The sequence below is a fragment of the Vitis riparia genome, unplaced genomic scaffold (genome assembly GCF_004353265.1).
Source record: "Vitis riparia cultivar Riparia Gloire de Montpellier isolate 1030 unplaced genomic scaffold, EGFV_Vit.rip_1.0 scaffold627_pilon_pilon, whole genome shotgun sequence".
Lineage (NCBI taxonomy): Eukaryota > Viridiplantae > Streptophyta > Magnoliopsida > Vitales > Vitaceae > Vitis > Vitis riparia.
Window position 1 is genome coordinate 53,578 of NW_023269717.1, and position 20,129 is coordinate 73,706.

The window sequence follows — 20,129 nt, forward strand, 5'->3', positions numbered from 1 at the left end:
GATGATAGTGTGATTTTTAAAGCCAACATGAATCACTTATATTAAATAAATTAATGTCAACTGTTCAACAGATCACTTATGCATATTACTAACAATGTGCTATAGACAATCAAAATCCAAACTCTTTAACATCATTACATACCCTTTAAAAATCACTATTAGGTTTTGGGAATATTTCCCCATCCATTTGAAAGATGAGGGCATTCAACTTAAAAAATGTATTATGGATTTGTTTACCTAATATTTATTGAGTTAAAGATCATATTATTATAATGGAAAGTCCAAGTGTGATGCAGCTTAACCTGAAGATTTGTCTTCTGGATGTTTCTTGTAACCTGTTCTCCAACAGATAGCAGACCTCGTTCAGTCTCCAAGCTCCTTACAATATGTTCCATTCCAAATATATACTAACATATGTATGTGGTTGTTTGATGGAGTTATTACATTTTTTAATAGGTTGCCACATGTTGAAAACCTACCACCACAATGGTACACTTGGTGGTTGATAGTTTGGATATTTGCATCAGTTTTTTAGGTGCCATTAAAAATAACATTTATAGCAGGTGGGAAAGTCAGTCTAATGTGGAAATTTTTTACACCCATTTGCAATGGATATATCTATAACTTAACAAAATATAAAGGGGAGATATGGACTTAATTGATAATATTGACATTTCTTACTGTTGTTTAGCCTATTTATTGTAACTATGTTTTCATACTGTTTCCTACTTACTATATTTTTTCATCAATTAACGTGATTTATTTTTAATTAATGCTTCCTAATATATCCTAGATATGAGAAAGGTTAGTTAATTAGACTTAATTACGTAAAATGAGATATGTTATGATATTCTACTGATGGAAATTTTAAATAAATTCATATTCATTAATTTATTACAGTCACCATGCTATATCGTACTTATTCGAACAATTTGTCATACAACCATAATTAATTTTAATGGCCCTATGGTAGTATATGTTAGTTAATAACAATTTTAATCTAATAGGTGTAACTATATCTTAGTGAGTTCATTATACTATATTTTTTCATGAATTAACGTAATTTATTTTTAATTAATGCTTCATAATATATCCTAGATATGAGAAAGGTAGGTTAATTAGACTTAATTACGTAAAATGAGATATGTTATGATATTCTACTTATGGAAATTTTAAATAAATTCAGATTCATTAATTTATTTCACTCACCATGGTATATCATACTTATTCGAACAATTTGTCATACAACCATAATTAATTTTAATGGCCCTCTACCGTATATGTTAGTTAATTACAATTTTAATCTAATAGGTGTGACTATATCTTAGTGACTTCATTATACTATATTTTTTCATGAATTAATGTAATTTATTTTTAATTAATGCTTCATAATATATCCTAGATATGAGAAAGGTAGGTTAATTAGACTTAGTTACGTAAAATGAGATATGTTATGATATTCTACTTATGGAAATTTTAAATAACTTCAGATTCATTAATTTATTTCACTCACCATGGTATATCGTACTTATTCGAACAATTTGTCATACAACCATAATTAATTTTAATGGCCCTCTGGTAGTATATGTTAGTTAATTACAATTTTAATCTAATAGGTGTGACTATATCTTAGTGACTTCAGTATACTATATCGTACATATCAGAAAGGTTAGTTAATTTATATGATTTAATTAACTTAAGTTGTCATATTTTATTTTCCTTAATATAAATTTTGTGAAATTAACTTCAATTAATTTATTTCAGGTACATCAAAATATTTATTCATTTAATCCATTATAGGTTTAATGAGTTCATATGGAAACTATTAAATTATAAGTGTAGCAAATATAATGTAAGACATTAAGTTAATTAAAATTTAATTAGTTCATAAACTGGATGTCTTTCCATATACTAGGAAGGTCAACCGATGTTCAAACCACTTGTAACCCTCAGCCCCTTTGTCTTCTACTCTATTCTTCTTCATCCTCGCGCAAGACCTGAACCCGTCCGTCTTCCACTTCAGTCTTCTTCATCCTCACACAATACCTGAAGGCCATTGGGAATATTCATGGCTCCAAAATGAGCACCGGTCGAAGCATCCTCCACTGGTTGGAAAGGGAAGAGAACGGCGGTATCAAGGATGCGCGGGACCAACAAAAAGACCTTCGACCGACAACAAGCCAGCGACAGCAACCAGCACGCCTTGGATGGAGCAAAACGCACCACCAACAAAGGAAAACGGCCGGCCGTCGAAGCAAGTCCGAAGGTTCGTAAGAAGGCCACCTTTGATCAATCTACGTTTGCAACCCCTGACCTAGCCCAACGATTTCATTTTCACTTTGCGAATCGGACCGTAATCCCGGGTAGGAACATTGATTTTGCAAAGCTCAGTTATTTCCATTTCGATGTGCTTTTCGCGAGAATGGGTTGGCTTCCTATTGTCTCCGTCAAAGAGTTTTTTTTTCCCAAGGTTGTCAAATGTTTCTACTCCAATATGACATTCGAAGATGAAGGACCCATTACTACCACGATTAACGGTGTACAAATCGTTTTTGGTGTTGCTGAACTTTGTCAGATTTTAGAGATTCCAAATGAAGGGGTTTGTTTGTATGAAGCCAAGAAGTGGCCAAGGGTGGAAGGTTTCAAACTTGTAGAAGCTATACAGAGGCTATGTGGTTACCCGAGATCTAGTAGACCAACTTCTCATTTGTTGACTGTGTTGAGTCGTATCCTACATCACATGATATCGTACATTTTCATCCCTAAAGGAGGGCACCGAGATGATGTATCTTTCTTGGAGGCTTTTTTGGTTGACAGCATTCTCACAGAATGAAAGGTTAATATTGGTTACATAATTTTCCAACATATGAAAGCATGTTCAATCAACGAAGATTCAGTTCTCCCCTATGGCATGTTTATCACAAAGATTGTCAAATACTTCAATGTCAATTTGCGCAATGAGACAGACGGGAAAAAACTCAAATCATTTGATACATATGATCAGGCTTCACTTCGGCGCATGCATTTTGTTCGGAAGAAAGATGGTTCATGGGCAAGGAAGTCTTCCGTTCCCCCCTCAGAGGTTGATGTGTCTTCAGACAATGGGTCCTTCGAGGATGAAGAATATGAAGATCAGGATGTACAGGGAAGAACTTTTGCAAAAGCAAATGTCACACGAATACTGTTAACAGGTGGTGAAAGAGCTAGGGCGTTAACAAATCATCCTTCACTAATTGGACCGGACGACTCTGAGGCATCAGATAACCTCAATGCCCAGATTAGCTCCCTTGGTACCCGCTTGGAGGAGATTGTATTAGCCAATGACCGATGTTTGACATCTTTGGAGAATTGCATTGATGGTTTACACGAGGAAGTCAAAGAGGGTATGCAAGTTATACGAGGCCAGCATGATGAGATGATGGTCTTCTTGCAATCCCACTTCCCGCTTTATGGACCAGACCATATATGACCCCTTCTACATTTTGTACTAGTTTTATAGTTATTAAACTTTCATTCTGTTTTTGGACATTTGGCTAATATAAATGACCTTTTGTAATTATGACTTCTCGTATTACTTATGGATGTAGTGATCGACCATTCACATAAATGGCGTAAATGTATTCGCTCAATGCTGATGATGGTATATGGATGATGTATTTTCTTCTAAATGTATATATTATATCTAGCTTATTTTGTTTATAGCTCTTGATATATAGGTTATTTTCATCTCTTTAAACCTTCTTCTGTAGATTTAAAATTATTGGTGGACATCACATAATTTAGGTTCCCATTTGGGTGCCATGAATATTTTTGTGTTTTGAATATTGAGTCTGTAATCCCTGGTTTCGGATGGCAAAAGGAAGGTTATGACTATTTCCATCAAAATCATAGAAGAATCATGCGTTAGGAAGGTTATATTGAGTATTGGTTCCTCATAAAACGTATGTATTCTCCTCCCTTGGTCTAATCTACTATAATGTCTACGAATATGGTCAGCCTACTATATTTTTTTTTCATAAAACTTGGGCAGTTTCAACTGGTTGAGGCAATGCATCAACCGGTAGTAGTTTGTTTTGGTACAGGTAGCAAGTGCCCATTTTGGTTTTGCAAAAAAAATTGGCAGTGTCAACCGGTCGAGAAACAACCTCAACCGATCGCAACTTGGTTTGCAACTGGTAGCCACTGGCCATTTTGGGGCGTGCATCAAGAAATGACCAGTGTCTACCGGTCGAGTTCACAGGTCAACCGGTTGCACATAACCGGTCGACCGGTTCAACTTTAATGCATTTGATGGCACTTTAGTTGCAGTGAAATAAATTCTTGATTTGGATTCTCAAGGGGATGAGGAATTTTCCAATGAGGTTGAGATCATAAGCAAAATAAGGCATAGGAACCTTCTTTCTCTTCAGGGTTGCTGCGTTACAAGTGACGACTGTAAAGGTAAAAGGCGATATCTTGTTTGTGATTACATGTTGAATGGTAACCTAAGTGATCATCTTTTCAACTCTAGCAATAGCAGGAAGGAACTAACTTGGCCTTAGCGAAAGAATATAATTCTTCACATAGGAAAAGGACTCGCTTACTTGCATGATGGAATTAAACCTGCCATTTATCATCGAGATATAAAGACGACTAACATTCTTTTGGACTTGGAAATGAAAGCAAAAGTGGCAGATTTTGGGTTAGCCAAGCAAAGTATAGAAGGTCAGTCTCATCTCACCACAAGGGTAGCTGGTACACATGGATATCTAGCACCAGAGTATGCTCTCTATGGACAATTAACAGAAAAAAGCGATGTTTACAGCTTTGGGATCGTGATTCTTGAAACTATGAGTGGGAGGAAGGTGTTTGATACATCAAGTTCTTCCATGGTTTTGATCACAGATTGGGCTTGGATGCTTGTGAAATCAGGAAAAGCGGAAGAGGTTTTTGACGACTTCATAAGAAAGGAAGGGCCAAAAGGTGTCATGGAGAGATTTGTTCTCGTTGGGATTCTTTGCGCACATGTGATGGTGGCTTTTAAACCTACCATTGCAGAGGCTCTAAAGATGTTGCAAGGTGATATTGACATTCCAAGATTACCAGACAGGCCATGGCCTCTTAGCCACGAGGCGTTTCGATCTTCTTTACAGTGTAGTTTTTTAACAAATGAGAGATCAAGACCCAGCACAAGCATGAGTACGATCTAAATTTTATCTGCAAAGCTTGGAAAGCTTTTTCCAAGTGAAAAATATTCAAATATGTACCCTGGTAGGTAGGAACCACCACCTCCCAAATCAGCTCTTCAGAGGTGCCTGTGTTGCATATTTTTCTTCTTTATTTTTTATTTTTCCATTCTTTAAGTGTATACTGCAACCCTCGATGTACACAAAATTTTATGATAGAAACAAGATTGCATTCCTTCAATACTAAAGAACCACATGGTTTCCTAGATTGAAAAAGAGCTTTGCTATAAATCTCAGAAAAATTTTGACTCATTAATCAACTAATGAAAACAACATTATCTTCAACTAAAAATCATAAAAATGATCACCAAAAGATTATGTTTTCAACTTTCACTAACATCTTTTGACAGTAAGGATGATTTTATTTCCAAAAGATGTACAAGGATGTATAACAGTGTATGGTCTTGGCAGGATTGAGTTGTAGCAAGCCTAGTGGAACTGAGTTTAAGATGGGGGCTTCGTTTGAATTTGTCCTCTATTCTTTTAGGCTTATTAATATCATTGACATAAATATCAATTTGTTTAATAAAACAGCCCCTACATACATATTACTTTTTTTCTATCATTTTTTTTAAAGTTCTGATTAATTATGTCTCACCAATATTTTATGTCTGCAAAATAACGAGGTATTCGTGTATCCATAAAAACTTATTTTTTTAATTAATAAATATAGTTCGAAAAGAAGTTAACACTTTTGAAATTCAATAATAATAATAATAATAATAATAATAATAATAATAATAATAATTTTAGTTCTTTTCATATATTAATTTGTCTTTTATGATTTTTTTTAATAAATTTTTTTTTTTTTTGTTTTTGCCTTTTCTTCATTTTTTTGTTTATTTTTTCATAAGGTCTATAACTTTAAACTAAACAAGCTTCAATATATATGTTTGTAATAATCTTATATTATATTAGTAGTTAAAAACAATTGTATGTCATTTTTTTTTATGTTTACTAATAAATTTTCAATATTAAAGTTAGAATCTATAAGAAAATCAACAAAAACAATATATCAATTTAGAAATTATGAAATTTAAAATTTATATAAAAAGGTTAAAAGAAAAAATTATTTATAAATATTAAAAAAATGAGAGTTAAAATAAGATAGTGGTTCTATGAAAATTTTAAAAATAACTAAGATATGAAAAAAAAAAAAAAAAAACAAGTTAATTGTAAATTGGTGATAAGTTTTAATAAATAGAGATCAAATTTAGAAAAATTTAGATTATATCTTTTTTATTTAGATTTTATTTTTAATTTTATTTTATTTTGATTGGGTCTTGCTTAAATTCTAATACCATAATATTTGATAATTTTTGTGATCATTGATTCAACTTTCAACCGCGGTCCATAAAAGGAAAATAGAAGAAAAAAAGAAAAAAAAAAAAAAACTCTTTCATTTTATTTTTTAATTTTAAAATATAAAGGTAAATTGTATCTAAAATCAGATTCACCCTTCACTTGACCTGAAGGGTCATAAATGAATCCGAACAGGTGATGAAGATATTACGGTCTCTCCCCTCAAAGTGGCAAACAAAGGTCACCGCTATTCAAGAAGCTAAAGATTTGACCAAGCTACCTATGGAAGAGAACTCTTAGGGTCATTAATGACTTATGAAATCAGTTTGACAAAGCAACTACAAGAGAGTGAGTAAAGACAAAAATTGGGGATTTCAACTGAAAAGGGTAGGGGGAGGATCACGAGACAAGGAAATGGCCAAAAATCGATGCGTTGACCGTGTTGACCGTCGACCAAGCGGTCGACCGGGTTACAAACCGGTTGACCGGTTCGTCGGGGGTGAGAATTTAAAGCGCCTCCTGCGCCTCAGTTTCTCACCCATTTCTTTTGGTTCTTCAACCCTTGTGCCGTTCCAACTGCCCTCAAGGGTTTTTTTACGTCATTACAACCTTCTGAGAGGTACGGATTGGATTGTGGAGGCTAGGGTTTTGGATTTTGGGACTCTAGGCTTCGCATTTGGGCGATTTCTTCCTCAGTTGGCACGTCAGAGCCTGCGTCAGTGTCTTCCCGCGCTTGAGGGCTTTCAGGTGTGTGTGCATCCCTCTCTTCAGCCTCGTCTCCTTCATCTCAGCCTTTCGGATGACGCCTAGGAGAGAGTCAGTCGCTTCTAGGGCTCAGGGTAAGCGGCCTACTGAGCCATCTCAGCCATATCAGTCCGAGGCTCGCCGAAAGGCGAGGTACGACACCGCTCTTTTCGGCTCTGTCAAAGACTACTAGAGATATAAACAAAAATTCGCCCAGGAGAAAGTTGTTCCAGGGAGAAGCATCAATTTCTCCCAGCTTAAGTACTTTGGATTTGAGGAGATATTTGGACGGATGAGATGGCTGCCAGTGGTGACTATTTTGGAGCCTATCTTCCTGACTCTTATTCGCACTTTCTACTCACGGGTGACCTACGGGGTTGGAGGACCGATCACTTCCACTATCAGAGGAGTTGAGATCACCTTGAGTCAGGAGAGCATTTGCCGGATTTTCGATATACCATCAGTTGGACTCAGGGTGTATGAGTCCAAGGTGTGGCCCACGGTGCCGGGATTTAAGCCCAGAGAGGCTATTCAGAGGCTGTGTGGACTTGTTGATGCCCAGGGGATGGGGAAACCCTCTGTACATAGCCTGACAGTGATCAGCCGTATCCTGCATCACATGGTCTGCTCCATTCTGTTGCCACACGGTGGACATCAAGATGAGGTATCCTACCTCGAGGCTTTCATAGTGGATTCCATTTTGACAGGGAGACGGATTCATGTCGGGTACCTGATGATGATGCATATGATATCTTGCTGTGAGAGCAAGACCCGTGTGCTCCCCTATGGTCGCTTCCTCACGAGAGTATTCAAGGATACCAAGGTTGATTTGAGCCGCGAGACAGATTTCGAGGCCCCAACCACGTATGACACATATGACGAGCAGTCTCTAGGGCGGATGAAGTTTGAGAAGACCCCTGATGGCTCTTGCATCAGGAGAGCTGAGCGACCATCGGCACAGGACCAAGGGCAGGGACAGATGCATCCTGAAGATGAGGAGGAGGCCGAGACTCGAGAGATAGAGGGTGGGCTAGACCCTTAGAGGGACTTTGAGCAGAGCATGCCTGAGTGTGACATTCCTCCTCCTGAGCCGATGATATCTGAGCCGGCATACACAGCTGGACCATCTGAGCCTTCTCATGCAGAGATACCATTTCAGGCACCTCACACACCTGATCATGCACCTTGGATGGATTTATCCGCTCAGATCAGTTCTCTCGAGACTCGTATGGAGGAGTTTGCAATCGTCAATGATACTCATTTCCACTCTATGGAGGATCGTATAAATAAGTATCAGACCGGCTTCACCTCTCAGTTTGAGCATCTCGATCAGAGACTTGGGCATCTTGAGGAGCGTATGGATCAGCAGCATGAGGAGATGATGGCCTACCTTCGCTCAGTGTTTCCTCCACCTCTGCCTTGATATCTTCGAGACCCCCCCCCCCCTCTTCGTTTCTTTATGATGTTTCTATATGACATTTCCATATCATTAGTCTTGTGTTGTGTATATGCGATATTATTATATATGATATGATATTTTCATAATTCACATTTTGTCCTATTGAAATTTTGCATGTCATTTAAAATTTTCGCTTTAATTGATCCATGTTTGGATTGAGGGGGAGATTTCTTCTCTCCTAGATAACAAGGTTTGTCATCATAAAAAAGGGGGAGATTGTTAGCCCAAGGGTGCCCCTAATCAGGTTTTGATGATAACAAACGATGGTTAAGTGACTAATTGTTTTAAATGTTTAAGAATCTCAAGTATAAACTCAAAAATTCATCAAAGGACCAAATGGATACATGAGCGAGACGCTTGGAAGACTTGAAATCATAGGAAATGAATGTAGGAACCGGTCGACCGGTTGAGCCTGTCCGGTCGTGACCGGGCGATGAGTGTCAAAAACACATGTATTTTGTTTTCTTCAATCCATTATGGAAACACATAAATCAAGGAAGTTCTCTTAGTATTCTTTATTACCTGTTGTGATTGAGCAGGCAGTTGTCCTTTGCCAAGTAGATATTTCCAAGGAAGATATGCTTAATCAGTTATACAGTTCTGTCAGGTTGGTACTCTTTGCCATATGGAAACACACAATTCTCTAAAAACCTTAATATATATGTTATCAAAAAGAGGAAATATGAATGCTTTACTATCGGAATACTTTTGGTTGTTTGTGTTGGTATATTTTTTTATAGATAGCATAAACTCTCAGAGGAAGTGGCCAAGAGGGTACAAATCATGTAAAAGAGAGTGAATACTCAGATTAGGGAAACTAAAACAGAACATATAAGAAAGAAGGCAATTCAGAACTCCCTAGACCCTCTTGCTACCCAAATAGCTAATCAACTATAGAAATATTGTTTCCTAAGAGGCCAACATTTATGCCAGGATGCAGCACATATGCTAGGCAATAAAGATGGGAGTAAGGAGTAAGGACTAGCCACATTTAGAATCCTTCAATGATTCATCCTGCTCTCATCTTTTCCACCTTAGTTATATTGCACCTCATAAAATCAATTCCAAGAAATCTCCCGCCACCTGTAATTCCCTAACCTGGAACTAACTCACTACCTAGGTTCCACATACCACTCACTTCAATTCTATTGATGCCTCTGCATTCCTAGTGATGGAATATGAGCACAATACAAAGATATTGAAGTATCTTTAGCTGTTACATAGAAATTATATATGTTATGGAATTTATTTTGGCTCCATTTCTAGCAGAGAATGAGTTTTATGGGAAAAAAATTACACCATTCTCCATCAGCATGCATGAAGAACATCTAAAGAATAAAAAGGAAAAATATATATTCTATCCTCTTGACAGGTTGTGAGAGAGGGGGGGGGGGGGGGGGGGGAGTGAACTAGTATCTTAAAGAATTTTTACATGAATTGGTTGCATGATGAATGGTGTCTTTGCATTTAACACATCATGAAGCTGACACTTAAACACTACCTTAATTATTCAATATCTTCTCCTTTCCCGTTTGAATTTTTTTTCATTAAAAAAAACTGCAATTGTTTATACATTGGTTCTCAGTGCGCAAAGCACCGCAAGGATTCAAGAACTACTTCAAGAGGATCAGAATGTGAAACGAAGGAGGGAGCGTAACCAGAAACAGTCCTCTCTTCTTGCAAAGCTCAGAAAGCAGCTTAGCATCCATGACAACCGTGCAGCTGCTGCTTGTAGCAGCTGGTCCAATGGTGGTGCAGGTATTATAGCTGTTACTGTTTAACTGACCATTTGATCGAGCCTTAGAATTATAGGGTTGTCGTGACATTATGTTAAAGCACGACTCAGGAGTGGGTCCATTTGGCATGCAGGAATAGGAATAGAATGAGAATGAACATGTAGGTGAATCATTATACCGTATGTGCAAGAGAAGAATCAAAATTCTTAGAAGACCGGGTTTTAATTTTCTTGAAAATGAATTTTTTATTCCTATTCCTATTTCTAGTTATATGCTAAGCAAATTAATGAATGAGAAATGGAATGAATTTCCAAATTCCTATTTCATATTCCAACATTCCAAATGAACCCTACAATGCTTTCTTTCAAAGGCAACTCTGGTGAAAATTGGAATCATATTTACTCCTGTCAGTCTCAAAAGTTTTTTATGGAACCTTAAAACTCTATAAACTACTATATGAACATTTGATGGAAGTCTTACAATCACGGGAATGCCCTTTAACCTTCGCTTCTTATTAGATAAAGAGTTTGAAGAGTGGATGTTATTTTTAAGGAGAAGGGTAAATAGAAATGATGATTATTTGAGTGCTTGTTTCTTGTCTTGCTCCTCTGTTTGAAGGACCAAACTTCAAAGGTTAAGTTGTTTGTTTTTTATGAATTATCTATAGTGATGTAGTTTTCTATAGATGTTGAGCTTGCCGAACCTAGTTTATTATGAAGAGTCATATTAGGGTGCGAGGCATAAGCAAAAGTTAACGTGGAGACCTTGGTTGTTAAGGGCTTGGTTCGTGATTATGCAACTCTTTTGAGATATATACATGATAAGGTTGGGTTTTTTAAGGATCACATTAGTATTGTTTGGTGTTTGATGTGAGCTTGTTTGTGGGTAAGCCTATGTCTTGATCTCATCGCCATATCACATACCTAAATGAAAATAAAATGAAGTGTATGAACCAGTCGACCGGTTATCTTCTACCGGTTGCATACTTATCTCAACCGGTAGCCACTGCCCCTTTTGGTTGCTGCATTGTCAAAGGGGCAGTGGCTACCGGTTGAGATAAGTAGGAAACCGGTAGAAGATAACCGGTCGACCGGTTCATATTTCCTTGTATAAGTTGTAATTTGTTTGGATTCCTCCATAGATTCGTGTATTGATAGGCCATTTGGTATTTTGCTACATGTAATTGCTCTTTCTTTGAAGGGACATCATTGTGGTAAACGAACATCCATATAACCCAACCTTTAGTTGCGTGCAAGTGGTTATATATTTTATGAGAAGGTGCGTTAATAATAAAGGTGGAATTGAAGGCCTTAAGGTGGAATTTGTGTCCTTACACGGAATTTCAAAAACAGTAGCACACAAGGTAGGGATAATCCAATGGGAATAATGTTAAAGACGATGGTCAATGTAATGACACTCGACTAACATGGTGGTCAACTCTATCAGGTAGTATATGCATAGGAAATAAAATTTGTTTGGTGTAAGTGACATGAATTTTATAATTGAAAATGTATGTATAGGGATGAGTATAGCTGAATGTTTACTCATCCATATTGAAAATACATTTACACAAACTAAATATTATAAGCATTAGAAACCTCTTAATCCAACTTCAAGTCTTCAAATTGTGATCTTGTAATGCTCGAACAATCATCTATTGAGTAATCATGACATCCTCGTACATTGTGATGAATAAGAAGTCAAGGTCTATACAATTTGGGTTTCAATCCTCATAGGTTATCCATACAAACTAAATAAATGAGTCATAATGATTATAAGTATTTAAAACCTCTTAATCCAACTTCAAGTCTTCAAATTTTGATCTTGGAATGCACGAACATTTATGTATTTAGTAATTACGACATCCTTGTACATTATGATGACAAAGTAGTCAAGCTCCGTAGAATTTCGATTTCATTTCTCGTAAGTTTAAAACACACTTGGACATATCAAATGAGCCACGCGCCCTCCATTGATTGGGTGCAAAATAATTATTTAAAAATTCATTTTTATAATTCTTGGTATATATGGAATATCATGTCCCTTTCATGGCATTCCATGATATTTACTCTATTTAGGAGACTAACATGACAAGATGAGAAATTTCACTTACTTTGAATAAAATGAGAGCGGAATGAAATTAATAAATGATAAAAGGAAGAGGAAATACTTGATAAAATATTAAATTAATAGTAATTAATTATATCTATATTAAATTTAAGTGAGGTGAATAAAATTAATCTTAGAAAATAATGATGTTCAAATTTCCACGGTTGGATTTGGATTAGGTTTGGGTTGTTCGAATTTTTATTTGTATTTCACCTGAATTAAGTTTGGAAATAACAAATTGTACCCAAAGATTATAAATAATTGTCGAACCTTATCCAAATTAAGGTTGGCTTAAGTCATGACAACTTGCCTAAATTGCACCTCCTAATTCCAATTATCCAAAAAATACTTGATGGCCTATTGAAGAAAAAGGATCAAATCTCAATAACCCCTTAAATGAGGATTCAACATAAGTATTGACATTTTTTAAACAAGTCAATTTTGGAACGACTATGTGGGATTGGAAGAAACTAACAAAAACCAACAAAGGTACAAAAATTAATGCATATGGTGGTAGCATAAGGTTATATAATTCATTAGTTACTTCCAATGCGCATCACATCTTAAAGTCACCATTCAATATTTTTTGCCTCACTTTTGGTCAAATTGCTTGACCACCATGATACAATTTAAATGTTATCTATTTTGGATATAATATAGATAATATCTATATAAAATAGACCGTTATAAATAATTTCAAAGAAACTACATGGTGTTTACCTAGAAGATGATTGATTCATTCCAATAGGGTATGTTAAATTGATGCAAGAGAATATGTACACAAAAATATTTTAATGAAAACATTCATATTGCATATTATAGTTGTGCTAATTATTATGAGAAGAGGAGATCGTAGAAGATGAGTATTAAATTGCTTGAAACACAATGGTTCAAACCACTCGATGCTTCATCATACATGTTTGTAGTCACACTAATATATTTGAAAGGTGCTTTGTAATAATTTTGTTTTTTGTGATTTTTTATTTGTAATGATAAAATATATTGCCCTATAAAGTTCGAAAAACCCGCTTAATCTTTGGTCTTGTTGTCACCCTTATGTGTCATTATTTTTTTGGGACATCATATAGTTTGAATGTTGTTTAAATAGGTTCATTACACTTAGGAGGTGGTGAAATGATTTCCGGAAAAATCCAAATCCAAAAATACTAAAAAATTCACAATGGTACGAAGAATGTGAGGAATCCTCACATTGTTCGTACCCTCCCAATTCTCCACTTCTTTGGAGTTTTTAAAATTTTTTGGGACATCATATGGCTTGGATGTTGTTTAAATAGGTTCCTTACACTTAGGAGGTGGTGAAATGATTTCCAAAAAAATCCAAATCCAAAAATACTAAAAAATTCACAAGGGTACGAAGAATGTGAGGAATCCTCACATTGTTCGTACCCTCCCAATTCTCCACTTCTTTTGAGTTTTTAAAATTTTTTGGGACATCATATGGCTTGGATGTTGTTTAAATAGGTTCCTTACAATTAGAAGGTGGTGAAATGATTTCCGAAAAAATCCAAATCCAAAAATACTAAAAAATTCACAAGGGTACGAATTCTCCACCTCTTTTGAGTTTTTAAAATTTTTTGGGACATCATATGGCTTGAATGTTGTTTAAATAGGTTCGTTACACTTAGAAGGTGGTGAAATGATTTCCGGAAAAATCCAAATCCAAAAATACTAAAAAATTCACAAGGGTACGAAGAATGTGAGGAATCCTCACATTGTTCGTACCCCCCCAATTCTCCACTTCTTTGGAGTTTTTAAAATTTTCTAGAACATCATTTGGCTTGGATGTTGTTTAAATAGGTTCTTTACACTTAGGAGGTGGTGAAATGATTTCCGTAAAAATCCAAATCCAAAAATACTAAAAAATTCACAAGGGTACGAAGAATGTGAGGAATCCTCACATTGTTCGTACCCTCCCAATTCTCCACTTCTTTGGAGTTTTGAAAATTTTTTGGGACATCATATGGTTTGGATGTAGTTTAAATAGGTTCATTACACTTAGGAGGTGGTGAAATGATTTCCGGAAAAATGCAAATCCAAAAATACTAAAAAATTCACAAGGGTATGAAGAATGTGAGGAATCCTCACATTGTTCGTACCCTCCCAATTCTCCACTTCTTTGGAGTTTTTAAAAATTTTTGGGACATCATATGGCTTGGATGTTGTTTAAATAGGTTCGTTACACTTAGGAGGAGGTGAAATGATTTATGAAAAAATCCAAATCAAAAAATACTAAAAAATTCATAAGGGTACGAAGAATGTGAGGAATCCTCACATTGTTTGTACCCTCCCAATTCTCCATTTCTTTGGAGTTTTTAAAATTTTTTGGGACATCATATGGCTTGGATGTTGTTTAAATAGGTTCGTTACACTTAGAAGGTGGTGAAATGATTTCCAGAAAAATCCAAATCCAAAAATACTAAAAAATTTACAAGGGTACGAAGAATGTGAGGAATCCTCACATTGTTCGTACCCTCCCAATTCTCCACTTCTTTGGAGTTTTGAAAATTTTTTGGGACATCATATGGTTTGGATGTTGTTTAAATAGGTTCCTTACACTTAGGAGGTGGTGAAATGACTTCCAAAAAAATCCAAATCCAAAAATACTAAAAAATTCACAAGGGTACGAAGAATGTGAGGAATCCTCACATTGTTCGTACCCTCCCAATTCTCCACTTCTTTGGAGTTTTGAAAATTTTTTGGGACATCATATGGCTTGGATGTTGTTTAAATAGGTTCGTTACACTTAGGAGGTGGTGAAATGATTTCCGGAAAAATCCAAATCCAAAAATACTAAAAAATTAACAAGGGTACGAAGAATGTGAGGAATTCTCATATACTTCGTACCCTCCAGATTCTCCACTTGTTTGAAGTTTTTAAACTTTTTTGGAACTTAATATGGCTTGGATATTGTTTAAATAAGTTCATTACACTTAGGGTGGTCAAATGATTTCCGGAAAAATCCAAATCAAAAATAAAAAAATACCAAAAAATTCAGTACATTTTGAGGGTGTGAAATGGATCGAAAAATTCAAAATGAAAATTTACCGAAAAAATATGTGAGGGGTTTGGATTTCCATATTGTTAGTAATTATACCTTTTTCGTATTTTCAATATTTCAACCAATCTTTTTGAAAAGCTAAGAAATAATTTAATCGTATATTCTCAATTAATAATTAGTACACAACTAATTTAATTTTAATTTAATATATATTTTATAAAATTTAGTTCTAGTTTTCCCATTTTTTTAACTTCATAAACCAATTATATTGCTTTTCATACATCAAATATTCGTCAAATTTTTGTCAACAAATTATTTGATCTTAAAATAAATTAAATTTACTCTTCCTTAATTTATAAATTATATCACCAAATTCTTTATAATTTTTTTTATTTATTTTAAATTTAATTTTTATGTGGGGTTTAATCACTTTATAGTACAAAAATAAATAAACAGTAATTTATTTTTTCAAAATTTTCTTTATTTTTCTGTTTCATAAAAAAAATTTCCTAAACAAAATAATTATATTAAACAAATTTATAATTGGTTAATGTAATAAATGTAACAATGTGTGTTGCATGAGATTATTTCCCATGGCAACCGGTTGGGTGACTTGAAGAAGAGGTTTTTTTTTTTTTTTTTCATTTAGCATGCCATGTGTCTCTGCCCTATTAGCCCAAAAAAGTGGGTATGGTACCGAAAAGCACTTTTCGGTACCGTAGCAAGACCCCAGAAATTATGGTGTGTGGTTTGTTCTCCACCACGGCTGCAAGGTGGGAAGATAAAGCAGCCCACACATTAAAGAAGGACGATCATCCATGTTCATGAACAGGCTGTCCATTAGAGGAGATGCAACAACACCATTGGGAATCCTTCCCAACACACACACTAGAGGTACGATCCACCATACAAAAAGGTTGCATCATTATTGAAAGACACCAACACGCACCTTGAGGAGGAAAAGACACAGTCCACTCACACGGGTTCAAGTAAAAGATGCACAGCCCCATCCATGATTCAAGGGGACTGCACCTAAAAGATCACGCTCACATATTGGTGCAAAATCATGCACAGGCGGGCTGCGCCTTCATGATAGAGGGGGAGCCATCAAGCATTCACTTGACAAGCAAGGGAAGCACATAGGCCGCACCATTCTCCAACAAGACACAGCAACATGCATTCTTGAAGGTAAGTTCTTTTTTAAAATTTTATTGTAGTTTAATTTTAATTTATTTTATTAGTTTAGATGTTTTTATAATTAGTTTTAATTGATTCTACATGATAAAGTTCTTATTTTTCATTCCCATTTAGTTTAGTGTTGATTTCTTTTTTTAGTTTAGATGTGTTTGTGAGTTTCTAATTTTTTTTATTTAATCAATTTTATGTGAAAAAAATCACGTTTTTAGTCTACTTTGATTAAATTTAATTCATCTATTTAGTTTAAATACTTTCGTAGTTTTAGATCATTGATAAAATTGATTCTACGTTCGAAAGTTCATACTTTTAGTTTGCTTTCATTTAATTTGGTTTATTTTAATTAGTTTAGGTACTTTTATAATTTTAGTTCATTAATGAAATTAATAACATGTTTGAAAGCTCACGTTTTTAGTTTGCTTTAATTTAATTTGGTTCATTTTAATTAGTTTAAGTACTTTTATAGTTTTAGTTCATTAATAAAATTGATTCTATATTTGAAAGTTCAGGCTTTTAGTTTACTTTGATTGAGTTTCATTCATCTATTCAGTTTAGGTATTTTTGTAATATTAGTTCATTAATAAAATTGATTCTATGTTTGTAAATTCATGTTTTTAGTTTGCCTTGATTTAATTTGGTCCATTTTAATTAGTCTAGGTGTTTTTATAAATTTTAGTTCATTAATAAAATTGATTCTATGTTGAAAGTTCATATTTTTCTTTTTGCTTTGATTTAATTTGGTTTATTTTAGTTAGTTTAGATATTTTTATAATTCTAGTTCATTAATAAAATTGATTTCATGTTTAAAAGTTCATGTTTTTAGTTTACTTTGATTTAGTTTAATTCATCTAGTTAGTTTAGACACTTTTATAAATTTTAGTTCATTAACAAAATTGATTCTATATTTGAAAGTTCATGTTTTTAGTTTACTTTGATTTAGTTTAACTTATCTATTTAGTTTAGATACTTTTATAATTTTAGTTTCTAAGCATAATTGATTCCTTTTTTTTTAATCTTTTATACTAATTAGGAATTTGGGGCACTTTCCAACAACATGTCCTTTTGTTGATTATTGGAATTAATACATTTCAAATTTTTTTTTCTATATTTTAAAGGAATCTATAAAAAAATTGTACATGTTGTGCTAGCAAAAGCTCTAATACCATTCAAGAACATAAATATAAAATAATTACTCACATGGTACACGAGATTTTAACGTGGTTCGACCAAACACGCCTACATCTACAGAGGAGAGAATCTTTCCACTATACAATAGACAACATTACAAATGATAGAACTAGATACAAGTATTGAGTTCTCCAAACATATCATATTCCTCTACTCTTTGTATCCATATCCTACCATAAGCTCTCTCGTTCCACCGGGTATCTCTCGTTTTCTCTTACATCTCTATCCACCTTGTATGGTTCTCCCTCACATCTCTATCCACCTCGTATGGTCTCTATAGAATCATCTCTATCTCATAACATTTTCCTCTCATGACCTAAAATATTTATAGAGATATTCCAATAAACTTTTTTATTCTATAAGAAAATCTAATATTACAATAATATATCAACTTAGGAAATATTCTATATAATATTCTTTACAAAAAGGAATCTATACTAATTAGGAATTTGGGACACTTCCCAACAACACACCCTTTTGTTGATTATTGGAATTAATACATTTCAATTTTTTTTTTAATTTTTTTTGCTATATTAGTTGTCCACTTTATTTTGCAGGAACTGAAACTTATGCATACAGCCATCTTATTGAAACATTCAAATGCACCACAAATATAGCTTCTTAAGTAACCAAATCTTAAATAAATCCATTTTGTAGAGGCTGGAGGCGAATTGGGAAGCCCTTGGAAGGAATGGGTGATGGATTATATGCAACCTTTTCACAGGGATCTACTTTCTCCCATTTGAATCTTGTCACCACATTATGTATGAATGCAAGTACCTGCGCTCGAGCATATTCCCTTCCGGGGCACATCCGAGGCCCTCCCCCAAAAGGCACAAAAGTGAATGGTTGAGGCCCTTTTCCTTCAAACCTCGAGGGATTGAATTCCTCGGGATCAGGAAAATACTTGGGATCTCTATGTGTTGTATTTACATTCCAATGCATCTGCAGGACAAAATTTTGCAGTAAGTTTCATGAGTGTACAACACACAATTTGATTTTACAAAACAGCACTTTATCTATGACATACCTTCCATCCCTTTGGAATTGTAAAACCTGCATAGGTGAAGTCAGTTATGGCTTCTCTAAAAGTTCCTTGCACAGGTGGGGTTAGCCTCATTGTTTCATTTGCCACATTCCAAGTATATTTCATCTTTTGAATGTCATCCCACTTCAGAAATCCTTCCGGACCTTTGCTCTCTGCAATCTCCATTTGCTCTATTGAATAAAAAAAAATTAATTTTAAATTTGGTCTAATGAACAACCCTTCACAATAGTTGGGGAAAGATGAGGAAGAAAAACTATCTTAAAATTTTTAAAATTTTTCGTCAACGAATCTATTCACCTACCCCATGGATCAAGGCAAAGACGAAAGAAAAGACAAATACTTGATATCTCACCTAAAAACATTTTTTTAAAAACACTTCAAATGAAAACACTATCAAACAACAATGCATGTAAGCTTGAAATGGATTCAAAAGAAAGGAGACAAAGCCGGTTTTTTAGGTATTACCTTTTAAGACTTTGCTATAGACATCAGGGAACTCGGCCAGGTACTTGAGGATGAATGTGATGACAGAACTTGTGGTGTGATGGGTAGCAAAAAGCAGACAAATAACTTGAGTACTGATCTCCATCTCACTCTTAACATTACAGTTTTCATCTGATGCTAAGAGCATGTGAGACAGTAGGTCTCTAGTAGCAGAGTCTCCCTTCTGCTCTAACTCCATTTTTCGCTTTCTGATGATTGCTAGAAGCTCATTGTGAATGAATTTGCTGGCTTTGAGAGCACGGTTGAATGTCGTCCCAGGAATATCTATAGGCACAGAAAGGAATCCTTCGTTCAAAATCTGGAAGTGATGACAAATCATCTCAACATACTCAGGATCTGCAATGCTCATAAAGAGCCGGAAAGCCAACGCAAAGCTGTACTTCCTTGCAAGCGGAAAAACCAGTACCTCTCTATTAGGAGACCAACTCAGCTCAATGTGTTCACTTGCCATCAAATCCATGGTGACTATGTAGTGTTGGAGAGCTTCTGGCTTGAGAAATTCAGGAAGGAAGGTAGGGGGTCTGAAGTTATCTCTTGTTAAAGTTTCATTGAAGACAGATGGGAAGCACAAAATCTTCTTCATTGAACGCTGCCACCATGA

The 20,129-nt window shown here is 34.8% G+C and overlaps 1 protein-coding gene and 1 pseudogene across 1 annotated transcript; one reads left to right on the forward strand and one right to left on the reverse strand.

The window, feature by feature from the left end:
- The first annotated feature begins 4,280 nt into the window (after positions 1-4,280).
- On the forward strand, positions 4,281-5,189 carry LOC117910158 (annotated as a pseudogene).
- A 13,354-nt stretch (positions 5,190-18,543) lies between these two features.
- On the reverse strand, positions 18,544-19,925 carry LOC117910160 (beta-amyrin 28-monooxygenase-like). Its single transcript, XM_034824215.1, has 3 exons — positions 19,490-19,925; positions 19,007-19,194; positions 18,544-18,921 (listed from the first exon to the last, which is right to left on the reverse strand). The coding sequence occupies exons 1-3, from the start codon at positions 19,875-19,877 to the stop codon at positions 18,613-18,615; spliced, it is 885 nt and encodes a 294-aa protein (XP_034680106.1). The 5' UTR covers positions 19,878-19,925; the 3' UTR covers positions 18,544-18,612.
- Between the last annotated feature and the right edge of the window lie 204 nt (positions 19,926-20,129).

Excerpts from the sequence above, each read along its gene's own strand:
- LOC117910160 (XM_034824215.1), bottom strand. The coding sequence starts at position 19,877 with ATGAGCATTGCAGATCCTGAGTATGTTGAGATGATTTGTCATCACTTC. Across the intron at positions 19,195-19,489 it reads CTATAGCAAAGTCTTAAAAG|AGCAAATGGAGATTGCAGAG; the intron begins GTAATACCTAAA and ends TTTATTCAATAG. Across the intron at positions 18,922-19,006 it reads CAATTCCAAAGGGATGGAAG|ATGCATTGGAATGTAAATAC; the intron begins GTATGTCATAGA and ends TTTGTCCTGCAG.